Genomic DNA, 25,116 nt, shown 5'->3' with positions numbered 1-25,116 from the left:
CAATCATCATGTACCAGCCATCAGTGGCTGGCTGAGTGGTCACATTAGCAGGGTCGCGATCCGCTCTTTGGCTGTTTTTCAAGGAGATGCCGACTTGGCCGTTCGCCCACGAGATTTTTGGAGAGGTCGTCCATCATCTTCAAATCTGAGCCCTGCAGGAGCTGCTGCTGCAGTCACTTACACATGCATGTGTACAGGGGTAGAGCCTATACGCACAGAAAGAAATTGTGAACTGACAATTTTGTTGTTTGACTGGGACCTTCTTTTTTTACAGATTATTATTATATCCGACCACACAACACCCTTCTTCCTTTCGCCAAACAAATCTAAAATATAATCTTAATTGTTATGTTTGGTTTTCAGGCCAATAACATTATGAGCTTCTTTGGCATACTGTCACCTGCAGCACCATGTATAAGAAGATCACAACCAATACTAAATTATTCATCTCAACAAATCCTTATTCCTCCAAAACAGTGGACACATACACACACACACATTACATTGACTGACATTAATTTCCTGGAGACTAACCCTGAACCCAATCATAACCGCTACTTGCCTAATCCTAACCCTTAGAATCACCTTAAACCAAGTCTTTACCCTAAGTTGTAACGTCATGGGCACATGCAACTTGTCCTCAAAAGGAAGGCAGGTCCCCACAATGTAGTAAACAGAAGTATGTCCCCACAACATCAGTAAAACATGCCCACACACAAACACACACAGACATACATACTTGCACAGGTGCATTGTTGAATATTTTTATATCTGACAAAGAAACACAGACGCTACTTGTTTAAAAAATGACTGTACATGAAAAGGTCTCACGGGTGTCCAAGGTAACTCGAAAAGTTGCTCCTCTTTGTGAGAGCAGCTGAAAAAAAAAGACTGTAAAAAATAAATAATAAGAGTTAGCCTTGTTTTCACATTCTTTTTTTCATGTATTTGTTAGCAACTCTTATTGCTCGAGGGTCCGACATATTTGGGTCAAACATAACAAAACAAAATGATAACTTACGATTCATACATATTTTATGTATTTCTTTCCTGAGCATTAGCATTTATCGTCTTATGCAACCAGATTTCCCATGCTAGATGTCCTGAAAATGTAAAATCTTGTTGTATTACTTCTCTAAATGGGAATGTTTTGAAGCTGGAGTTGGTAATACAGTTATGTACACTGTACAGAACAAATGTGGTGAGCACAAATGCCTGTCTGTTCTTGTGTCTGTCTGTGAGCCACATGGAACCCAGAAATATAGGACCAAAATAAATGCCATGTCGTGTTAAAGCACTTTGAGTGGTCGTAGGACTAGAAAGGCACCATACCAATACGAGTCCATTTTCAACTTATGACTTTTTTTATTTACTTTCTTCCAGGTATGCTGTTCTGCGAGACCCAGCAGGCTGGCTGAGTGTGAGCCCAGTCACAGGAACTGTCAACACCTCGGCCTCGCTGGACCGTGAGTCTCCTGATGTCCTTGACAACAAATACACAGCTGTCTTCATCGCCACAGATAACGGTGAGTTACAGATACCCCACTGTATAAAGATGATAGAGGTTAATTAGACAAAAACAGTATGTAAAGTGAGTAAATCATCTGGCCACTAATGTAATTTAGCTAATATAATTATTAGCTAGTCAATAAAAGGCTTGGAAATTACTGTCCTAAATTGGTTCCTTGTAGATATTTCCCAGGAAACAACCATGCACAAAAAGTGACAAAGGTTTATTTTGAACAATGTCAACAAAATAAGCCAAGTTCACTTCAGCTACGACTATTGAAGGAGTTAAATGAGTATTACGGGTATAATTATGATACAGATTTGACTTTATGCATTGGTAGCTAGCTAACAAGGCTTCCCACTATATATCTATTCTCACTTGCATTACACAAAGAATTCCACCTGTGTGATGAGTGTCAGGGCATAAATATTGCAGCAAACGTAGAAAAAAGTAGAAACAAAGCCGGCCTCTGCATTAAGTACAGTTCCCTCTAGGTAAGGACTCACCCGGTTGGCTAGTTTCACCTGGCCACAGTGGAACTGTCATTATCCCGCAGTGACAATGTTATGGCCTTAAGTGGCACTGCTTCTAACGGAACATATGGTCGCTGGTTGCCAGTGTCAGTGGAGCTGCTGCTCTGAGACTTTCAATGGCACGGATGAAAGTGTTCAGAGCCCCTGCACGTCTCTCCTTTTACTTCTCTCTTCCTGTGTCTCGCTGTCTCTTTGTCCCTCTCTTTCAATGTCTCTCTCCCTCTCCCTATCAATCTATCTGGTCTGCCGTGCTCAGGGATATTCTGACAGATCCATTAAAGGAACTGAGAGATTCTATTAGTAGGCAGCAGAATAGCACTGTTGTGCTGTGGAATTCGGCAGCCTTAGAAAGATGACCGTTGAAAGAGGAGTAATGATGGGGCAGGTGGAGGAGGTGGAAGGGTCAAAGGAACAAGAGAAAGGAAGGGACATGAGGGGCGATAACAGGGAAAAGATATAAAGCCAGGGGGAGAAGGAATAGGTGGAGAAGAAGAGAAATGATGAAGATCATGAGCAGGCAGGGCAGGGAGTAAGATTGGTGCTGGAGCCAGAAGAGGATACGGGGTAAGAAGATGGTTTACAGCTTTATAAAGTAGTTGAGATACTGACTGCGAGTGTTATGTATCTGCTTTAAATAAATTGTTTATCATTTTGGGAATTACACCTATTTGTTTTTTTGCCGAGTGTTAGATGAGAAGATTGATACCACTCTCGAGTCTGTATGGTAAATATGAAGCTACCACCAGCAGCTGGTTAGCTTAGCTTAACAAAAAGGTAACAAAAATCCACCTTCTTTTTTGTAGCACCTCTAAATGTTACTAACTAATTCACTAACCTATAAACAAATCATATATTGTATTTATTTTTTTTAAATTGAAAACAACATATTGTGGTCTAGTATGTGCTAAGCTAAGCTAAACAGTTGCTGATTGTAGCTCTATATTTACCGGACAGAGGTGAAAGTGATATCAATCATCTCATTTAACTCAGCAAGAGAGGTTTGGCTTCTTTTTTTCAATAAAAAATAGGTTTTGTAGAACAAATATCTTTACATTCCTCAAAGTGCTCAGACCAATAGCAGATGGGTTCCGAGATCGACTCAAAATTGTTGGACACGTTAGAATGTTGACCTGTTGATGGCACTACATTATAAGGTCACCGAAGTTATTACAATGCATCTTGAGGTGATACAGAAATCTTTGTACCTAATTTCATGGCAATACACTCAATAGTCGTCGAGACATTTGACTAAACCCCAAAATGTCAACTGGTGGTGCTAGAATAAAAGTCAGCGCATCTTGATCTGTGCAATGTGTACAGCAATCCATCCAATGATAGATTGTAGAGATATTTCAGACTTGAGGTGGAGCGACATTGCCAACCCTTCAGCCAAACCATAAAACTCAAACCGCACTTAATCCTATGCATGTCCAACATGTAAAACGTGATAGATTAGAGGCACTTGGTCTATGCTGCTCCTAGGCCAATACTCTACTCTACACAGATATAAGTAACGAGAACCATAAATATCGCTGCACCCAGACCTTTAACAGCCCACTGAATTGATGCTTGCATGCGTGCAGTGTGTGTGCACGGGGTTCAAATGTGAGCAGAATGCCGATATACACTCGACCCCTACCTCGACTCTCTCGCTGCACGCTCTGTCATTGACGGGACAAATTCGCTCCTTCCCCACAGCGATCTGCACAGTGATTGTATGACGACCCACCTATGTAGACTACCAACAGGATATCGATTGACCCTGACATCTTCATCTTTATCTTTATGTGAAAACCTCAGATAAATACCCATCTAACCTGCACTTAAGAGGAGGAGGGTGAGAGTGCGCAATAGACCTGTGTCAAACAGAAAGGGAGGAGGTTGAAGGCGGGGCATATATGAGAAGCACCTGTACGCAAAAAGATAATTGGGAAAACATTCTGAAAAAGGAGAAAAATCGATGGAACGCAACAGGTACTAAAGTATGACTCAAACAGCATTATATTATATTCATGTACCGTTTTTTCTCGGTAAATTTCACAACACATGATACTTAAAATCTACTATCTATTGGCAATTGAATTACATATTCACATAATTAATACTTCTCAAAATGAAAATATGCTGCCGGCAACCTTAATTCTTGCAGTGTATAACTGAAAGTGTAAGTTTTCCCAAATAAATATTCTCCCCTTTGTCGTGGTCCGCCCCGGTTTAAGCCGATTTGACCTTGTGTTCTAGCTCTAAATGGGAAGTATACTCTTGGTAAATGTTTTGCACGAGTAGCAACAGATTGACTGTAGTTTCTGGTTAACAGCACGAGGGCAGGTCAGCTGGAGCAGGCCTCCCGGCTGCAACAGATGGTGAACCATGGAGCGCACATTCTATTGGGAAAGCGGGGAGACAAGGTTCAAGGAAGAGACGCTAAGATGGTAGACAAAAATAGGACAAACAGAAGAGACGGCAAGAGAAGAACACAGGATCTGGGGGGGGTTCAACAAGGTAGTGAAGTAATGATAATGTTAGGGTCAAGGTCAGGGGTCATCTCCGCTGGAGAATTTACAGCAGTGAGTCTCTAGTCTGGAGGGTACACTCTGTTGCCATAGCAATCAACTGCATTTGCAGGAGAGGCAGACAGGGCCATTTGTCACTCCATGGCGTGTGAAGTTGTAGGCTTCAGTGAACGTGTGATTGTCACTGTGTGCGCACATACATGCATGTACATGCCTGAGTGTAAGCGTGTCTGTTTATTTGCATCCACCGGGGCTCACCTTCATCACTGCATCTGTATTTGTGCACATTGTCTCCCTCCTCCCCATCACCAGTTTCTGTTTCTGAGTGAAAAAAAAAAAGCCACAACCCAGTTCTGCCTGGGCAGCAGGAACCTGGCAGGCTGGCAGAGCGGCGCGGTATTGTTTGAGGAGATATTGTTCCAACCAGAGCAGAGGGCTTGACAGGCTGTTTATATAAACTCTCATCAGTAGCTGCTGGTTTTGCACGCCAACAAATTCTCTTCTGCTCTATGATTCCCCGCCGGGACGCCAGCTGTTCCAGCATCTTACCCCCTTCTCCTTCCTTCACATTAGTTTTTTATATTCCATGTCGGCGGATCTGTGGGTTTGCGTGCGGGTGATTTGAAGTTGTGTGTTCATCCTGGGGTTTTTTTAAGTCTTTGTCCGGGTACACGCGGTGCCTCTGTAGCCTGCTCCTTGCGTATCCACTCGCTGCTGTGTGTTGTGGTTCAATGTTTTCTCCTGCTCCTCATTTAAATGTTAAACCGCCTCCTGGTGGGAACCATTTGTCATTGGGAGGCATGAATACATTATCAAAGCCCCAGTCGTGTGAAACGCGGCGGCGCACACACACACACACATACTCACACACATGCAATCTTCAGTGAGTGCTGCCACCAAACCCCCTATTAAATACTCTTAAGTTATGCACAAAAGAGCTGAGCAGTGTTTGCTTTGAACACGTGGACGTACGGAGGAGTGACCTCCATTTAGAAGTCAGAGTGTGTGTGTGTGTGTGTGTGTGTGTTTACAACAGTTAGCCAACCTCGACAGAGTCAAAGAGACATTTGTTAAGTACAGGAATATTAAGTATTACACACACATTCACGCACTAAGACCTAGCAGTGTGATAAGTCTCAGCATTCATCACAGTCAGATCACATCCCCTCTGGTTTAAATCAAAAGCAGGAGGCAAAAGGAGAGAGGAGACGCTGAATTCTATTGGGTCACAGAAAAAAAATCGCTTTGGTGCTCAGATGGATGTAAAATTAAATAGGACTGTGTGTGCGTGTGAGTGTCCAGCATGTGTAGTATCTGTCCATCGCTCTGTGACAGGTCCACATAATAGGTTCATCATCTCTTCCCTCAAAAGAGAGAAAAAGACTGACAGTGGTAGTTGGCTGTCAGTAGAAGAGATACGTGCGTGTGTGTGTGTGTCTGTGTGCGTGTGTGTGTATGTGTGTGCGTGCGTGCAGGAACACCATTCTGTGCCTCTCCATGTGTCCATCTTCATGTACGGTGTCCACCACTGTGCCGCCTCATTGCCATACTAAGTGCTGGGAACCAGTGTGCCGCTCATTGCTTTAACGGGCTGAGTAATTTCCCTGTTTCAGGCCAGCACAGACACAATGGTTTCACTGCTAACTGTCTGTCATGTCAGAAGCACACAGTGAGGCAGCCTGGCAGGCTGAACGCAGATAGATAGACTCATGTTGTTTCTTTAGCCAGCTGTGATCAGGCTCCCCCAAACTAAATATTAAAGCACAATGAGCCAGTGTGTTAGCCCAGTGCGCTACACTCCTCGGGCCAAGAACAGAATAGAAAACAGAAGTCTTAAACATTTGTGAAGATGACTGTCGGTGTTTACAGATAGCTCAATCTTTTGGTTCTCCAGCTCTGGCTTTTGAATGTATAAAGAAACTCCACTAAACCCGGATTTAGCTATTGATAAATCAATGTTTGATTAATAGGGGATTTGGTACTGATCTGTCAGCAGAAAGAGACATAGTAAATGCTTGAAATCAGCCATGACAGACTTCTCTAACTTTCCAAAGAATCCATTATACAAGAGCCCAGTGAGCACAAGCTAAAGAGCAGATTCTGTCTAATAGAATATCAAATAGAGTAACGGAAGGCTCAGTGTCGAGGAGACAAAAAGAGAACTATGGAAGAAACTGAGACAAGCTTCAGAGACTTGGGGAGAAAAGTGAAAGGTGAAAATTAAAAAGACATGGACAAAGGAATGAAGTACATTTTTGGGGTTGGAAAAGGAGAGAGGAAGAGCAAAGGCGCTGTCAGATGTCATTTGACCAAAACAGGCTTATATGAATTTTGGATGTGTTTACTTGCCTCTTCCTTGTACTTAACTTTCACTCCAAAGTATATATATATACATACTCTATATATATATATATATATCTCGTGTCAATGGAGACATGGAGAAAGAGACGCAGAGGCAAGCAGGTTAACTACCACACTGAAATGTGTTCTTGCCCAGCCAATCAATTATGACCCTGTGGAGCAGTAGACAGGGGTGACGCCAGCGTGAGGGTGGGGAATCAAGGCATCTTGACCCAGGATAATGGCAGTGTAATGGGATATGCTCTAGAATGTGCAGAAGATCACAGCTAGACGCTGTCTTGCCTTCTGTTGCCTCCCCTGTCTTGCCGCATTGCTTCATTAACCCCAAATACACACTGTGTCTTTCTCACTTTAGCACTTTAGCAGCACCAACTCAACCTCTGTCTCCCTCTTCCTGTCCCTCCATGACCGCCTTTGTCTTTCATGTCCCGACCTGAACCTCTTGGGGAAGTCGCCACCTTGTAAACAGGATCACTTCTGTGATTAAAGAATAGCTTTGTTCAGCTTTGCCAGGGAAGAGACGTCTCTCTCTGTTGTGGCTGTTATCAGGCCCTGCCTCTCTCGTGTCCTTGGAATACTGATTCATCCACAGATCAGAAGTGATCGCCGGACCTGGCACGCTAAAACAAACACTGCCAACTCAGCAAGAGAGCCTCTGTTTGAGTGCAGTGATACGAGGATATTTTGTAAAATACTGAAACTCCTGGTCATGTGGAAAGTAAGTATACTCAAAATAAAATTGTAAAAGTGACATCCTGTCCCCACCCAGCACATTCCTGGCTCAGGATTTCCCACGAGGGCTTCTTCTGTGGAGATATGAACAGATCTGGGTGTAGATTTAATGACAGGGATCCAAACAATATGAGATGAGTGGGTAGAGACAGAGAGGGGTAGATAATGAAAGATGAAGTCAGATAATGGAATCACAGATTTCTTTTCAGTTTCTCGATGCATTTCATTAGACTAACATAGGAGATCTGTCAGAGGCGTGATGAGGTGAGGAGTTAAAGGCACCATATGTCAGAGTGGGTTTTTTATTAATCTGGGCTGTATGATGACAGTGTGATATGCAGGGCTTTATGGTGTTTTAATTACACAGCCTCACAGTTTCTTTGTTGCTATAAAGGCCAACCTCAATTAACACCTTTCACGTAGAATCGGTACAGAATTTCTCTGGCCTGGTTGTGCTGCCATATCAGCTTCGATATACTTTGCGCTTGAAAGCAATTTGCTGTTTGCACAAAGTTTACAAAGAATGGCAATAATCTTTACACCTTTGACTTAGACAAACTCAAAATAATAATATTACCATAAATAAAACTTCCAGCGGTTCAAAGAATGCCTTCCTCTCCGCCGGGGCACATTCACACATTCACACATGTAGGCAGGTGACCAGATAGGCCATATTTGCATGAAAGTTCACCAAAGTTCAATTCGATGCGACGCAAAGATGCATACTGACCTGCTTACTGTTTTGGAAATTTCCTTTTGTAGACAGATAATATAGAAACTTTAGAGTGGAATAATAATGGCCAAGCACAGGTGTCTTTTATAACTCTGGCTGATTAGACCTCTGCTCACGTTGAAGCTTGGTGGAGCTCGGCTGTGATTTACATGATGTCACCAAAGTCAATAACCGTCAAGGCAAAACTGCCAATGGACACAAGTAGACAGAAATATCACAGCTATTGGATGGAATGCCATTAACGTTTACTTCATGCGTTGTTCCCACATGATGAATCATACGGTAGCAGTAGCAATAACTACATCATGATGACGATTTGTAAAAAGTCTGAATTCATGTTTTCTCAGTTCTCTCCACAAGACGACAAGCAAATACCTTTTAAAATACTTGTTTTTTCTCAATGGAGCTCGATCAGTGCTAGGCTATGCTAACATTGTAGCAGCTCCATCAACACTCAAATTAACATCATCTAGGAGCGAATACGGCAGCATCTTTTTCATTGTTTGTACCACATGGTTTATACACATACATTTATACATAGTTTTGTCCGAACACTACTAATATCAGGTATCGTAGAGCTCTGGGTGAACACCTATGGCTATAATATTTTTGTCATGATTCAACAACGGCAGTGATGACAGGAGGAGCATCTTAACGCTGATAGGCTTTCGCGACATGGCGTCACGCAAATTTCTCTGCAGTTGAATTTTGCGTTTTCGCGTTGTTGGCTGACCTTGTTTAAGCTATAAGGAGGAGGCGTAGTTAGGTGACCTTTCAACTTGCTCTGCATTTTTTTTTTTTTTTCTAAGAATATGGTCTGACACTACACATTGCATTTACATCTGGCTGACCTGGCCTGGCTGATTGGTTAGGCGTGTTAAAGTGACAGTGAGTACCTCCTAGTGAGTTCCGTTATTTGATCGTTCCTCGCTCCTGACTTGAACGTGAATGTTATTATTATTTGGACAGTGTGGTACGTGCAAATACAAAATCTAAAACATCAGAAGTAGCTACAAAGCTGTTGAAGCCGACTGACATCTGATCCAGCTGTGCTGTGGTTATCAAAACCAGCTGTCACTTGTGAAGACGGTTCAGAGGAAAGGATGTCTCATTTCTGTAAAAATGTGTTTTCTCGATTACTCTCTCCTCGTAGTGCGAGGGACTAAGATCCATGCACCAGATGCTATTGAGGGAAATGTGGATGCAATTAAGATATTTAGGATATATCCAACGTCACTTGTGATTGTAGGAGAAGCCCACGTTTCTAATAACTGAACATTTTCTTATAAATAATAACATAATAACAATTTCAATTGTACCAGTAAACCATGAAAGTTAGGCAGTGGGCTAGTATGCCACCAGGACCCTGAAACCAACGAAGCTAAATGGAATTCAGCCATCATTCGTCTGTATTATTTACACTACGCTGAAAATGTTTGCTGTGAAAAAGTCCTTTAGACAATCTAGGAATGGGGAGCAGGTGTAGGCAGGGGGAGAACAGGTGCCTGTATAGGGCCTTTAATCATTTTTGAATATGTAACTAATTTTGGAAGCTTACAATTAGCTTTTTTTAAATCGTATATTGGCCCAATAGGCCATTAGATCTTGCTTGAATGCTGTGAATACTGTGAGTTTAACAAACTTAATTAAAGTGGTTTCACTTAGATTTGTAGACATTTTGATCCGACACCTTATCACAGTAAAAATCCTGTCGCAAAGTTTTTCTGGGAGCAGACCAAAACAGTAAGTCTCCCAAGGAGGGCAATTTAGGTGTTTAATTACCACAAGAAGGGCTTGCGGTGTAAGCCTACTTTAAGCCGTATCAATACCTTCCTTCTCCAATCACTTGGCATATTAGCCAGCAACTGATAACCCAAACTCTATTCTGAAAGTAATTTGCGATGCACCTGTCCCCAGCACCGCTTCTCTCCCCGAAGTCATCTCTCTTAATGACTTGTGCCTTTTGTAATTGGCTCTGGCTGGGTTCATTTACAGTTCTGATCAGCCAATAAGATTAGCGGGGCGTCATGTGATAGTGTTTGCCGAAGCCCCGAGGAGACTGATGAGTGATGGGACAGAATGAATTGGGTTATCTGAAGGGAGTTTTAACAAGGTCTGGGACTCATGCAGTGACAAGATGGATAGAGGGGAAGTGGAAAATACTGAACCAGATAGGATGCTGTATCCTTCAGTATTATAGTGAGAGCAAAGGATGGTAGAGGTAGCTTACACACAGACACACACATAGTAATTTGGATGTTGGTTTACAGGTTGATGTCGTGAAAATAAAACGTGTGCTTGTTTTCCTTATTCCTCTTATCATATGTACTATAAAAAAAACCTTGGTGTTATACCCATCGTGGCACATTGGCGCCCCTGAGGCAACAAACCAAAATCTGGCTGAGGTGGCGGATGGGACACATTTTATGATTGACATATTATCAGGTAAGATAAGCTACCCTAAGCCCCCTAAGCTCCCCAAAAATGGGGTGAAATATGTTTTACTCCCCAAAATAAAGAGGGTTAATATAATGTGAACTCATGATGGCCCATACTGCGGCTGGATGTGTTTGAATGGAGTTGTGAACAGTTTTCACCCGAATGGACTCAGGAGGCTGTTACAGTGAATGAGGAGAAATGGGATGTCTCAGTATTGTGCTGTTACTGTATCTGCAAGTTGTGGTAAGGAGTGAGGTATTGGCTGTTTTACACTGTAAAGTGATGGGGAATAGAATTATCTCGATTTCAATACATTTTCCTGGCATGGCATACATATAATCATGTAATGCTGCTCGTATCTACTCCCTCTCCTTTTAGATTTTGCCTTCATTTGTCTTTTCTCTTTCTCCTCTATTACCTTCCTGTGGTCCACCTGGGAATTAGTCTTCCTGACTGTTCAGCTGCAGCATGATGTATTGTGACATTTTCCAATGAGCCATTCCTCATGCACGGACCCTGCTCCTGGCTTCCTCTAGTCCCTGCTTGTTGTTATTTCATTTCCTTCATCACCCACTTTTATGTGGCTGAGGAAAATAATCATACTAATAACAATGCTGAATATTTCTATAGCCAAGGGCATCATCCACTGGTTGTTTGTACCCAAGCTGCCCTGGTATATAATGGTTGTTCTAATGAGAAAAAGAAAGGTAGCCAGATAAGAATAGTCTTGTTTCAGCCTTGTCCTTTGTGACGAACTCTACAAGTGGGTTTTTTTTTTAATCCTGTGAATTCACTCGTGGCCAAAGCACTTGCCAGACTTATTTCACTGTAAGAAAAACTGATCAAATGTAGGACTTAAATGATGGAACCATGAAGCAAAAATGAAAATGGAACTGGCTGTACCTTTTCCCCCTTCAAATGTGTTGTGCTCCCTGCCCTCACTTCCTCTCATAAAACCTCACTGCTGCAACACATTTTCTCCCCAAGAGGACTGACAGACTGCATACAGATCATGGATTTTATACTCACCGCACCGTGCAGGGGCAGAAATTGGTGCATTTCAAAACGCTGCTGGTCACAACCCTGTATTTCCTTCTTCTCCGACAACAGCGGGAGAAAAAAGTCAGACAACAGAAAGAAAAAATAAAGCGATAACAACGGAAAGTGACAGTCAGACATAAATAGAGCATTAGCCTAGAGCCAAAGTGTTGGGAGAAAAAGAGCGTTTGGGGGTTAGAAAGAGAGCCAGCCGGGAGGAGAGAGAAAGAAAGGTTAGTTTGCAGCCTGTAGCTGTGGATTAGCACCGACCGCCCCAGGAGTCAATCAGGCTGCTTGCTCCTCTCATCTCTGGGCAGACGGGAGAATAACAGGGCTGTCTAACTGCCAGCCACGGGCAGGTGGAGGTAGAGGTGGCGGGAGTAGTGGTGGGCGATGGAGACGGAGCAGGAGCGTGAAGCCTAAAGGAGGAGGTTGGCGGTGATGAAGGTGGCCCTTGCAGAAATTCCTCACAGTAGATCTTTACTGAATCCACCCCACGAACATATTATTCTGAAATACTGTAATTCTGGTCTAAATATAACAATATCACAAATAGAAATTATTTCTGTGCTCACAAATGGATTGGAAATGATATCCACTTTCACCGTGATTATGCTGAGTGGATTCACTGATGGAATAATTTCATATCTGTATTGTTTTTATTGTATCCATTGTGTGTGTGCTTGCCACTGGGCATTATGTAAATCTACAGTGATGCAGACCAGCTCATTTGTTTTCTTCTTAACCAGATTACCTTTTTTTTTTTTTTTTTTGTAGAAAGGTTAGTAAAAAACATGTGCAGACAAGTACATCAACACATATATTACTCAATAAATGATACAAAGTAAGACAGGGACAAAAACAAAGAGGAGAATAACAGGTTTAGACTGAAGAGTGTAGTGAGAAACGGAGGTCCAGCAAAATGTATATACAGTAGATGTGTGTGTGTGTGTGTGTGTGTGTGTGTGTGTGTGTGTGTGTGTGTGTGTGTGTGTGTGTGTGTGTGTGTGTGTGTGTGTACATCTACACATATATCTTTATAAATATATATATATACATATATACACACAAACAAACAAAAATACATCTAAAAAGGGGGGATTAGGAGGGAAGAGAACGTTTTTTTAAATGAAAAAATGAAACGTTTTTTTTAAATGAAATACGATTTGAATGCTTTGCCTGCTGTTTCAATATTTTTCATCAGTCTGGAAGCACAACACTTTATTGTTTGTTACATTTTCAGTTTATCATAAGTGAGCAGAAATAGAGTAGTCGGTTAGCTTCCAGCAGTCCCAAAACCTTTCTTATAATGCTTCAACATCATCATCATCCAACGTTCATTGTTTAAAATATTATTATTATCACATAATCAATATTCTTGCTTTTAGAAAAAGGACCACATGTTAGCTCGTCTCCAACAGAAAGGTATCACCAGACTGTGCAGTCCCCCTATTGTGTGATAGTGCCGAGTATTGTATATACAGAGATTGTATTTGGTGTCTAGTCTTTGACCTCAACACTCCCCACAAGTGCAAGCTCATTTTAAAGGAAAGCCTACAGGTGGTTGCAGGGTGGAGGTGCTGCTTTTGAAATACGGCAAGAGCAGCAAAAGCAGGAATTGTTTGCAAAAGATTAGTACAGTAGCAGCAGACCAGACCAAATCATTTTAATTGGCTGCCATATTGCAAAGTGTGCTTTGGATATGTATATGATGCATTTACTGTTGCGAGTGTAGCGCTGGTACTGTTTGTCTGCTTGAACTGGCCCGAGGGCTTTGCTCCTCTTTAGATTGAAGAGGGGCTTTGACGAAGACAATTAAACCTAATTTCACTCGTTAATTAGTGTAACTCTTGCTCTGAAACCAATTTATCAGAATCAATCCCTACGTGTGGAAAGTTAATTTTAGCTTTGCACTGTTACATTTTTCATTGAAAATAATACATCATCTCATTTTTCACAAAAAAACACTCTTCTCTTGAATAAAGAAGTAACTTGCTTTTAAATTTCAAAAGATTCTGATTTCATCCCTGCAATCTAATTAAACCCTGCATAAGGAAGGGCAAAGAAAGAAGGGCTGCAGAGCAAAATACTGCAAGGATTTCCACTTAGTCATTTTAACCTGTTAGCGAGATACAAAATGTCAGTGCCTCAAATATGATTGGATTACTTTATATTTGAAAAAACATACTTCAATTTAAGGATTAAGTTTTACAAAAACACTCTGCTGCCCAGGGTCAACCACAGCTAATGGGAGATTTTACATTACATTACAGTCATTTAGCAGATGCTTTTATCCAGAGTGACTTACAATAAGTGTATTCAACATCGGTATTCAAGAGAACTACTAGTCACCAGAAGTCATAAGTGCATCTCCTTTGTTAAACAAGTATCTAAGAACCTAAACCAGGAGATGGACTATTTTTATCCATGCTAGCTGAGTATCTCGAGGGAGGCCAACGTCTGTCTGTCTCGCAGCAGTTATTGCGCGGATTGCCATGAAAATCTGTGCAGAGATTTTTGGTCCCGAGATGATGAAGTCTACTGACTTTGGTGATTCCCAGACTTCTCTTCGAGGGCCACTTTGAGGCAGATGGCTATGAAATTTGGTTCAGACATTCAAGTCCCCCTCAGGAAGAATTGTAACTATTTCGATGATTCCTTAATTCTCAGTAGCGCCACCAAAAGGGAAAAAATGGTATTCGTCCAAATTGTCAATAAATACAGGAATAAGGAATGTGGTGGTAAATAATGGTAAAATATACTCAAAATAATTGAGTAAGTCACTCAGAGTGCAATCGTTATCTGAGTTACTAAAGGAAGAGTGTCAAGCCTTAAATAACACACAAACACAACATTACAGGACGACACACACACTTCCTACGAGGCAGCGAGAGCAAAGACCTTTGTCCTCATTGCAATGTTGTTGTCGATTGAAACCTCTGTTACTTGGACAGGAACTCTGTGCTGCCAGCACAATGAGAGGACAGTTTGCTTACACATTTTCATCACCCTGAAAATCACCATGTTCTTTTGGCATCACAGCAAATCCTCTCATGTCCTTTTTCTTTAATATTACCTACTTTACTTTTTATGTAAGTTTTAGTGCCTAACGCGCAGAGTTGGGTCGACACGTTGTAGCGGCAAAGATCCATGAATCAGAACTTTAGTGACAAAACGGTGTGAAGTAGAGGCCAGCAGACAAGCTCCACTGATGCCATGGCAGGCTGATGATGACATAGGCATGATGCAAAGGAGAGAAGGAGGAGGAGGAGGAGAAGAGAGGAGCAGAGCATTAGAGTGATTAGGTGTGGGGAGTGTTCATTTATGACAAACAGCTTCATTTAAAGCTAGCCAAGCACAGAGAAGGCCTGTCCCACCACAAATGGGTTGGAATGTTCATCTTTTTTCACCGGCGGGGGATCCGAGCCCATCCTCACGCTCTTGGTGTCGAGTGATAATAGATTATCTGGGGTCTCGCCTGAAGAGCCACTGTCTGTTATTTGCTTTTCAACACGTTTTCATCTGCTCTTGCTAAAGTAATTCCTCTGCTTTTGTCACAGCCGTACTTATCTACAATAAGGGCTGTTTGCTGTTTTGTTTCATTCCATGACTCCATCTAGAAAATCAACCGAGCTCAGAGAAAGCAGTCATTTCACGACTATTATACAGTTGAAACGCCAAACTCGCAACCATTACATCTGATTTCTGGCTATCTCCACCAATCACAGTCTGCCGATGGCTTTACCGCTGAGAATGAAATTAAAGTTTTTGAATTTGGCAAACAAACAGATCGTGATGATTATTTGATGAACACTTAACAGTTTCAGATATGACTCCCTGCAGACTGTTATGAAGCAGAAAATGTTTTAGCAGCAGGTGAACATCAGACATTCTGCTGCTGCCATCCATCATTCATTTCTCGTCAGTCTTCTGTTGTGAATGAAAATGTTGTTTTGCTACACCCACCCATCAAAACATCTGATGGAAGTATATCAACTCACTGTTATCACTGCTTCTTTTGCTCTGGCACTGTGAGTAATTTAGCTTTTGTTTTTGTTGTGTGGGTTGGCGGGAATGTAGGGAGGGTGAGTAGGCCCTTATGTATGTGAGTGTGTGTGGGGGGGGTGAAGTTGGATATCTGCCATTATACTTGAGCGTCTGCACCTACTCATGCCTTTTAAGGTTTCCACTGCACTTGACATACAGTACGTATATGCATTTGCACAAATAGTAAATATTTAGCACTTGGACACTTGCCTCCATCACTTGCCAGAGGGATTTAGCAGCCTGGGCAACTTTATGTTGCTTCTGTTTAAGACGTTGTGCATGAATAAAAAGCCCCAGCATGGAGATGAGAAATTTGCCGCCTGAATTATTTACAGGTGTATTTGACATTGCTGTTAGGTAGCCTGGGGTATTTTCCAATGTGAGCAGTTCATTCACAGGGACTTGCAGTATGTGATAGGTCTATTGCAGTGCATGTTTACAGCCATAGGTTGTGTACTCTATATGACATCTAAATCATGATAACCTTACGCCAGTGCGTGGGTCTCCATTCTAAGTCAGTGTAAAAGACATGAATTGTAGGTTTATCTGATCTAATGTAAGCTGAAATCATTAACATGTCCAGCTGACTAGCTTCCTTACTTACTACTAGGGGTGTGAGTCATTCATCATCTCACGATTTGCTTCCATTTAGATTCTTGGGAACACAAATTCAATTCAAAAAACGATTCCTGATTCAAAATTGAATCTCGATTCAGCACATAGGAGTGAAGTAGTCAAATCCAAGACTAGGTCCAGTCGAGTCTGAGTTAAAACCAAGTCCAAGGCAATCAAGACCAAGTCAAGGCCGATTCCTGTCCAAAACCATAACAGGCAATAATGTATTTCCAATGCTGATATTGTGATTGGACAGAAATAATGTACCTCTAGGCAATATTGATCATCTCACGTCAAACTAATCAATGCCTAGACTTTAAGTTTGAGGGTCATTACAGTCTAACTTTAGACTGTTAATAAACCTTTAATTGTATCTGGTATTTGCTATAGACCAACACCAATATGCCCACAAGCAGGAAAAATGTATTTTCATTCAACATTCATCTATAATTTATTTAATTACATCATTATTTATGCAAATGGAATGGACCCAGGAAGTAGGGGTATTGCAGCGCCTCCTAAAATAAGCAGCTATCAATTGATTAACTTAATCAATCAATTGATAGCTCATTCAACTCGCTCTCAATTCAGGTGACAAAATCAACGGTTGGATAGAAATTCTTTTGTCTGTCTCTGTCTGAAATTAAACCCATTGTTTCAAAATGTGTGCTTTTGAGCGGTAAACCTTTGAAACTGCATTCACTCAGTGATGGATCAGAAAGCTTCATTTTATTCATATCTGGTTCAAATGCTGATTGGTCTCTGACTAAAGCTGTCTATCATAAAACTGGAAAAGATTTACCAAGAAGTTGAAAACACCCCAGTGATTTTGCCTCATTAGTTTGTTTTGTTTGTTCTGTTTGTCCTAAATAGTTAACCTTTACCTAATCAGCAGTTCATGTAGGGAACATTTCCTGCTCAGTGTGTGCAGCTTTCTCCAACGTCAACGTAAACCCAGACTGGGTTTCATTGACATTTATTGGACATATATCTTGACTTGTTTGTTCTCCGATCTCTGCCCTAAATTTTCTGCAAATATGTATTTATTGTACCTTGAAAAGGTGGAGGAGACGCATTTTCCAATTACAGATCTTGTCTTTAGCTGTTAATTGCTGACTGACCTCTAGGGCTGTTGTGGATTTTTTTTAATAACCTCTAATGGCGGTGAAACAGAGAGCTGTAATAGAGAAGAGCCAAGCTGCTTTTTAACCCCGCATCCTTCAATAAGGTAATCTCATACCAGCACATAAGCAGGCTGTGTGCCAAGTCAAAATGTTCTCTAGCAAAACACGAGCCACTGTGATTCATGCTCTTCCGGCATTAAAATTATAGACGGTTTTGTTTCGTTTGGGTTGAATTACGTCAGCGGAGTAGAACAGATCAGGATGGATCTTATTAGGTTTATTGGCATTTTGGTTTTTTAAAGCATCAGGTCTCGCTTTAACATTTTCGTCATGGCAGAATGAAAAACCTTTAAAAGGAGAATTCACTTTACAATAATCATGAGTACACCATGATTTACTGCAGCCACATTGTTATTGCTCTTTTCTTATCTGCACAGATCGTTACTGTTCACATTCTGCACACAATGAGGAGCATCCAGGACTACAGCAGTGCACTACGTTTTCAGAGTGATTCAATCAACACCTTTTGTCTTTTCCCTTCCCTAATATGTGTATATTGTGTATGTTTCCAGGCAGCCCTCCAGCCACAGGCACTGGCTCATTGGTCATTCACCTGGAAGACTACAATGACAATGCCCCCTATGTGGTACAATCGGTAGCGAAGGTGTGTGAAGACGCCCATGATAGGAACGTGGCCATAGTTGGGGTGCGGGACGATGACCTCCCGCCCAACGCAGCACCCTTTAAGATGGAACTGGGAAAACAGCTCGGCCTCGATAAAACATGGAAGGTTACCAGGGTCAACTGTGAGTATTTTATTTTGAAAAGAGATGTGTATGCTCTTGAACTGAACTGAACTGTTTTCGAGTGTAACAACAGGAAATGTGTCACCTATTGCAAAACAACAATCAAAAAAATCTTTCACACAGAAAGTGTTGACAGAACACGGCACCAAACTTGTTATATCCGTGTATACAAGTCACTTTTTCCTTCCAGTGTCTTCACCATCAGTATTTTATGAGCTTTGAGTCCATTCGCACAACAAAAAGCCCCCCTGGGGAATGTAGGGACACAAATACACAAAGAAAAAGAAAGTGTGAAAAGGGTGAGGGAGAAAAAAGTAACAATTGCACTGCAAGAATAATCCAGGGTCAATTCACCTGAGTGCAATTCTATAACCATCCATGCTGACTACAGAGCAGACAAGCCTTAACTAGTACGGATCACATGATAAGGATGAGGAGTAAAATAATAGAAGGATGAAGAGGAGGATAGACAGACAACCAAGACATTGATTCAGGGTTGCATGACCAGGAGTGCCGTCTGTGTTTGTGTGAGTGACAGAGTCAAGCTAAAACCTGCCCAGAGGTATTCGCTGTGACTGACAGCGGGAGAGGGAGGTACAGACACTCCTCAATCACCACCGCTGGAAGAGACATGTAGCCAGCAGAGAAAGAGCCCGCTCCCAGTGAAATGGACTGGCACTGTGCACATCTCGTCTCTGCGTGTGTGTGTGTGTGTGTGTGTGTGTGTGTGTGTGTGTGTGTGTGTGTGTGTGTGTGTGTGTGTGTGTGTGTGTGTGTGTGTGTGTGTGTGTGTGTGCGTGTGGGTGGAACCACAGGAAGGAGAGCTGGTGGTTATACCTTAACAGTATTTATCTCTATAAAAATAACTATTAAAAGCTTTGACCATGCAACAACCTTTAATCCTCCTTTATGTTCTTAACCCAATCGGTAATTAAAACTTTGAATAAACACTTACTTTTCTATGATAATGTTATTCATGAAAGATATAAGAAAAAGTTTGACATTTTGACATGTGCACTTCTTCACTTCGGGAAGGTCGATACCACTATGTCCACTAATTCATGAATGTGAAGGTACCACCAGCAGCCAACTCAGCATAAAAACTGGGAAACATTGGGGGAAAAAAAGCCTGGCTTTGTCCCGAGGCAACAAAATCTCTTAACCGCTCGCTAATTATAATGTTATATCTCGTTTGTGAAATACAAACACTGAAGCTGGCCTGGAGGCTTGCGGTGGAACAACAACTCACTAAGACAGTTAACATTGCTTCTCTCATTAATTTCTCACCCATCTGTATGTGTGATCACTTTGAAAGTGCATGTGGGGTAAGCGTAACGGGATAAATACCTCAACGGATTAGTACAATTACACAATCACGACATGAGTACAGTATGATTGTTTACACTAAAATACCTGAGGAGGAATCTGTCTGAGGGAAACCTGATGGTGCTGACAGACAGCTGTTGGTTGATTTGTCACATGCTGATCAGAGATTGTAGGAACTTTGGGAAATTCTGCATCTCATGCCGCACATATCAAAATACAACGATGAGCCAGAGACGTGGGGTTGATTCGTACAAAGGAAGGCCTCTGCCTTTTGTGAAATGTTTACCGCTGCCGTTTGACAATGTTTTGAGCACACAGTTGGACAATGTAAATGAAATACAAAACTAAAAGTCCCCTTACTGGAGTTAACAGCCGTTGCAGACAAGTGAAATGTGCAGCTTTGCATATAGTGGCACAAATCAGCATGAAGTGAGGTGGCTCCAGAATTTCCTTTTGTGTCTCTGAAAGAATTTTAAAGTGTGATGCAACAGAATGTAACAATCTTTGTGGTGCCAAATTGTGTCGCTTCAGTTGTCATGAATGGCTTGCCAGACAGTTACTTTAGGCATATAAGTGGGGTGTTAAGATACACATATTTAGTTCTGCCTTGCAAAATGGGCAGCTGTTAAATGCAGAATGGACGGACAACACATGCAGGATGGAGGATTGCTGTGCTTTCCCTTTATTAAATCTCCCTCTTCTTCTGTGTGTGTCCCACAGCCACACACTCCCAAATCATGCTTTTGCACAGTCTGAAGAAAGCCAACTACCAGCTCCCGCTGCTCATCACTGACTCGGGGGTGCCCCCTTTGACCAACAACACCGAGGTCAAAATTCAAGTGTGCGTCTGTCAGAAGAACGCGAAGATGCACTGCAGCTCTGGTCACTCCCACCGCGCCAGCCTTCTCGTGCTGCTCGCGACACTCCTGCTCGCCCTACTCTGTAAGTACCATTAGAGCCACAACACCGAATAAATGAGAAGTTTGAGATGCTGTTGTATTTTCTGGTATCATGTTTAAACACATTAATACTGAAGCAATAGGGCGTGTTGCTTCCAGTTTATCATTTGGCAAGAAACCAATACAGACACAATGTCAAATGGTGCTGGCTGAGGATAACTGTATTCAAAAGGGAAGCAATTCTTTGTACTCAGTGAATAAAAGTCGTACAAGTGTTTTTTGTGTGTGTGTTTGTGCACATGCACTGATGAACTATTTAAATCCCTTGCGTTCACTCATTTGGCAAGTGTGCTTTTTTTGCATTTATTTCACAAAAGTATGCCTGTTTTGTTGTTTGACGCCATGCCTGAAGCACTCCCCGGGAAGACAAACTTGAATTTACTCTGAATATATCGTTTAGGCCATTAGCGATAGCATGAATAATTCAGCCCCCTCCGTGCACAACGCAAACGTAATGAAGGACGTCCAACAGCTAGTTTGGTGAGAAGAAAAATCATTTGCAACTTTAAGGCCCCCGGATCTCGTTCTCTCATTTGAGCTTGTTCTCTGTAGTTTATAGTCGGGCTCGCTGTACTTTGGTGGCTGGGTACAGCGGGAGGGCTGGTGACAGTGGGATGAGAAGAAGAAGAAGAAGAAGAAGAAGAAGAAGACTTGTGAGGAAAAGGCAAGAAAAGAAAATGAGAATGAGATTTTACCCCCAAAAATGATGTAGTCGTATTTATGTCATCTTTTCCCGACTGATCTGTGTTTGACTGTGAAATATGTCATTGAAGGTAATCAGAAAATGCACATTCATGTCTCCTTTCCTCTTTCCAGCTCTCTTTTTTGTTCTATTGATCTTAACATCTTTCTCCCTTTTGCATCCCGTTGATCACTCCCGCTTGCTGTTCTGTCTGTTTCTAATCCCTCAGCCCTCACTGACACTGTTTCACCTCCCTTGTACCACTTCTCCTGCTCTTTTGCTTACTTTCTATTTAGCAATGAGCCGCACTCTCCTCCATAATCCTTTTGCGTAAAGGCAGAATCTCTGCACCTCATCTTCTCATTTACTCCCAGCATCATCCGTGCATCACAGCATCGAGCATGACCCATGGGTCTTCCTCTGGCTATGGATCATTCTGTCTATTGATGCATATCTTTTCTCCAAACGCTCATTCATGGCAGATGACTGCGCTGCGTACGGGAACGCTTAGTTTGAAGAACTCAGTCATATTGTTCTCTCGTTGAGGCAGTCGGAGCACTAAGTTGCCTGCAACTTCTGTTAAAAACTCCCATGATTCACAGGACACAAAGTATAAAATTAAACTGACAGCGTGTGGCAGGCAACAGCGAAAGCACGCCACACTCCAGCGTTGATAGACCATTAGTCACGGTTTTCGATGCAACACACTAATCATGAGCGTAAGCTGACGCTGTGTCAGCATCCGCGGGCGAGCAGCCACCTCTCAGAAAGTTTCATGGCAGCGAGCCTGAGAGTACGCCAGCTGGAACAGTCAGTTAGCTTTTCATGCTCTCCATTTTTGGAAATATTTTGTTATCAGCCGTTGCCATGGCTGCAGCCGCAGTGTCTGAACTAGAAAGCATGATAATTGGTTGACATGCCAACACGACATTAAGAAAGTCTTCTCCGCAGATGTCCTTTGACTCTGAACGACGGTAGCATTCATTACTCCACTGTAAATAATGCAGTGATAGACGGTGGCATTCATTAGCCAAATATCTGCTCCGGATGACAGATTCTTGGGCTGCCTGGTTCTGTGCCCGTGTACATGTCCATTCATTTGGACTGAAGCAGGCTTTGGGTTGTCAGAGCAGACGTAACGGTGAGCGGCGTTGCCCTGGAGCTTGGTGTACAGAGAGAGAGAGAGAGAGAGAGAGACGAAAACAAGGACGGTGTGTGTGCATGCTTGTCTCCGTTGGGAATCTCGGATAGTATTACAGCTGGGAAACAGAGCTTCCACCAATTCAGACACAGAACATCTCTCTCTCTACACACACACACACACACACACGCCCAGAGACATGACTCCTGCTCGAGCTCATCACAGAGACCTGTGCTGGGGGACAGATAGAGGGGACTGATCACTGCAGTGTATAGTCAGATAGTCTGACAGAGAGGCAGAGAGGATCCTGTTTCAATTCCCTTATCTCCAAGCTGAACTTTGACCCTGCAGGAGAGAGAGATGAGGGGAAGAAAAATGGAAAGAGCCAGAGGCGAAGGATGGTGAAAGGAGAAGAGAATAAAGGTGTGGAGATTAAACTCTTCTGTTTTGTTCTGTGTTTGCCCACCAGGCTGCATGGCCACTCAGCAGTACACATTTCGGATTTTCTCTGACTCCTTGCGTCTGTTTCTCTCTCTTACCTTTCCCTCACTCTATTCTAGCTCCTTTTTCTCTCTTAGCCCCCCCCAACCCTGTCTACAAGTTCATGTACATAAGTAGCATCAGATGAAGTAAAGTCCATGTAAGAACTCTTTTAATCAATATAATGTGGAAACATTAATATTAAACATATCTCCAGAATGTTCGCCGTCAGTGAATTTCATAGTGTCCCGCTAACATCTACTTCTGGCAACACGTTTTTTATGATTATCTTTTACATCAAATAAAAGCATGAAGAAAGGATTGTAAATACTGAAAAAGTTAACACTGACTTGAAGCATGAGAAGAGAAACACTTTTTTTTCCAAATTCAGCAAATATCTCCGAACCGTTTGAATGAAGTGATTCATTGGATTAAATGAGTTAGTCTTTATTTTTTTATCAACTTTCTCAAATGAATATAAAGCATCTTTGCTGCCTCCCTTTCTGCACAGCAGGAGAGCAAACTGTTTAGAGACATGCGGTGAAAATGTTACTTTTAAAAGGTTAAACTTTTTAAACAATTCATGGATTGAAGCCGAATATTTTGTTAGATAAAATCATGTTGTGAATTATGGAAATTATTATATAATTTAGTTTTTCAATAAATGTTGACTTTTGGACTTATTGGAAAGATATCTACGCTGCCACTATGAGAATCTAATACTAATAATAAATCTAATACTAACCTAATATAATAACCCTGTAATATAATGTAACTGCGTGTGGAGAGCCGTCACAATAACGGTCCGCATATGTCGATTGTTCAATAAGCCTGCCTATGAAACTGGAGAGCAGAGGGTGTTTATGTTATTATGTATTTAGAGGAAACACTGATGGGAGTAGCCTGATCTTTATCTGCAACTGTGAAGATGCAAAAAAAAAAAGGCTGAGCAGCATTCGAAAGCTGATTTAGAATTCAAATGTCAACGTTACCAACGAAGCGTCAAACTATTCCGTAGCCTACAACCCTACACCACAAGCTCTTATTAGACGCCCTCTTTCTATTCATAAGTTTATTCATTTAAGTTTAGAAGTGTTTTGGCACAGTTGAGTGAGTGGCGCTATCCATGGTCCTGAAGTGGGGATTTAAGTCTGCCATGTCAAATGAGCGTTTAACCTTTTGTTTCGGAGAGAGAAAATGACTACAAACAGAAAATGCTATCTTGACCAAAAATTCAAATTCCATCAGAAAAATCCCCATCTCATAAAACCACTGATGTGACTCACATTCATATATTTTCTACAAACTCAAACAAGACAGAGAGACACAAATTAGCCAAGAGCCTCGAATTGATTAAAAACAGTTGATTTTTGCTGATGAGAAAGAATCTCTGCCCCACTGACAGACGTTCTCTCGTTGTGTGTATCTACTGGAAGCCAAAGGAATTGAAGTGATGTATGGGTTGTGAAGTGGTGGAGAAATTGTGTTATTGCTGTCATCGGCCTCAGCCAGATCTCAACTTTGACCTCCCCCCAACCCCACCCCTCCCCCCAACTCCTTCAGCAGTGCTTCAGTTTAGCAACATGACCAAAAGTAGAGCCACGTCCTCACTGGCTTTCCGTTTTACCTCTCATCCCTATAACACCCGGGGTTGCTTTTCAAACCGTTAAATAACGTATGTAACCCTGCAGGACAGAGAGGGAGAGTGCCAACATATACTGTGTCTTCTGATGCTTTCGAGACCTTTTGTTTGCTGTTACAGGATTGGCAGTTAAATCCCGGGGCTTTGCAGGGGCCTACTTTCACTCCACTCCATTGTAAGCCTTTCTTTTGTGATCAGTGTGCCATGGACTCTCACACACACATCCACCGCACACACAGATTACCATAAAGCAGGGAACAATTACAGTTTTAGCCTACAGTTCTGTCGCGGGAAATGCTTGAAGATATATATAAAGACAAACACACATACACAGATAAGAGATAAGACTTTTGGACAAACTTAAGTGCAGTCAAGACGTGCTCTCATAGGCTGAGGGTGCACACAAAAAGGACGGCTACTCATACAAATGATTCC

General features: G+C 42.0%; 1 protein-coding gene across 1 annotated transcript in view; it reads left to right on the top strand.

The window, feature by feature from the left end:
* The window catches only part of cdh13 (cadherin 13, H-cadherin (heart)), a 292,151-nt gene that overhangs the window by 258,146 nt on the left and 8,889 nt on the right, over positions 1-25,116 (top strand). Inside the window, exons 11-13 of the mRNA XM_079163343.1 lie at positions 1,384-1,526; positions 18,218-18,451; positions 20,498-20,719. Of these exons, the coding sequence (XP_079019469.1) occupies positions 1,384-1,526; positions 18,218-18,451; positions 20,498-20,719 (599 nt within the window). The remainder of the gene's footprint in view (positions 1-1,383; positions 1,527-18,217; positions 18,452-20,497; positions 20,720-25,116) is intronic.

Source organism: Pholis gunnellus (assembly GCF_910591455.1).
Source record: "Pholis gunnellus genome assembly, chromosome: 7".
NCBI lineage: Eukaryota > Metazoa > Chordata > Actinopteri > Perciformes > Pholidae > Pholis > Pholis gunnellus.
The sequence above is the reverse complement of the archived record's forward strand: the minus strand, read 5'-3'. Positions and strand labels throughout refer to the sequence as shown.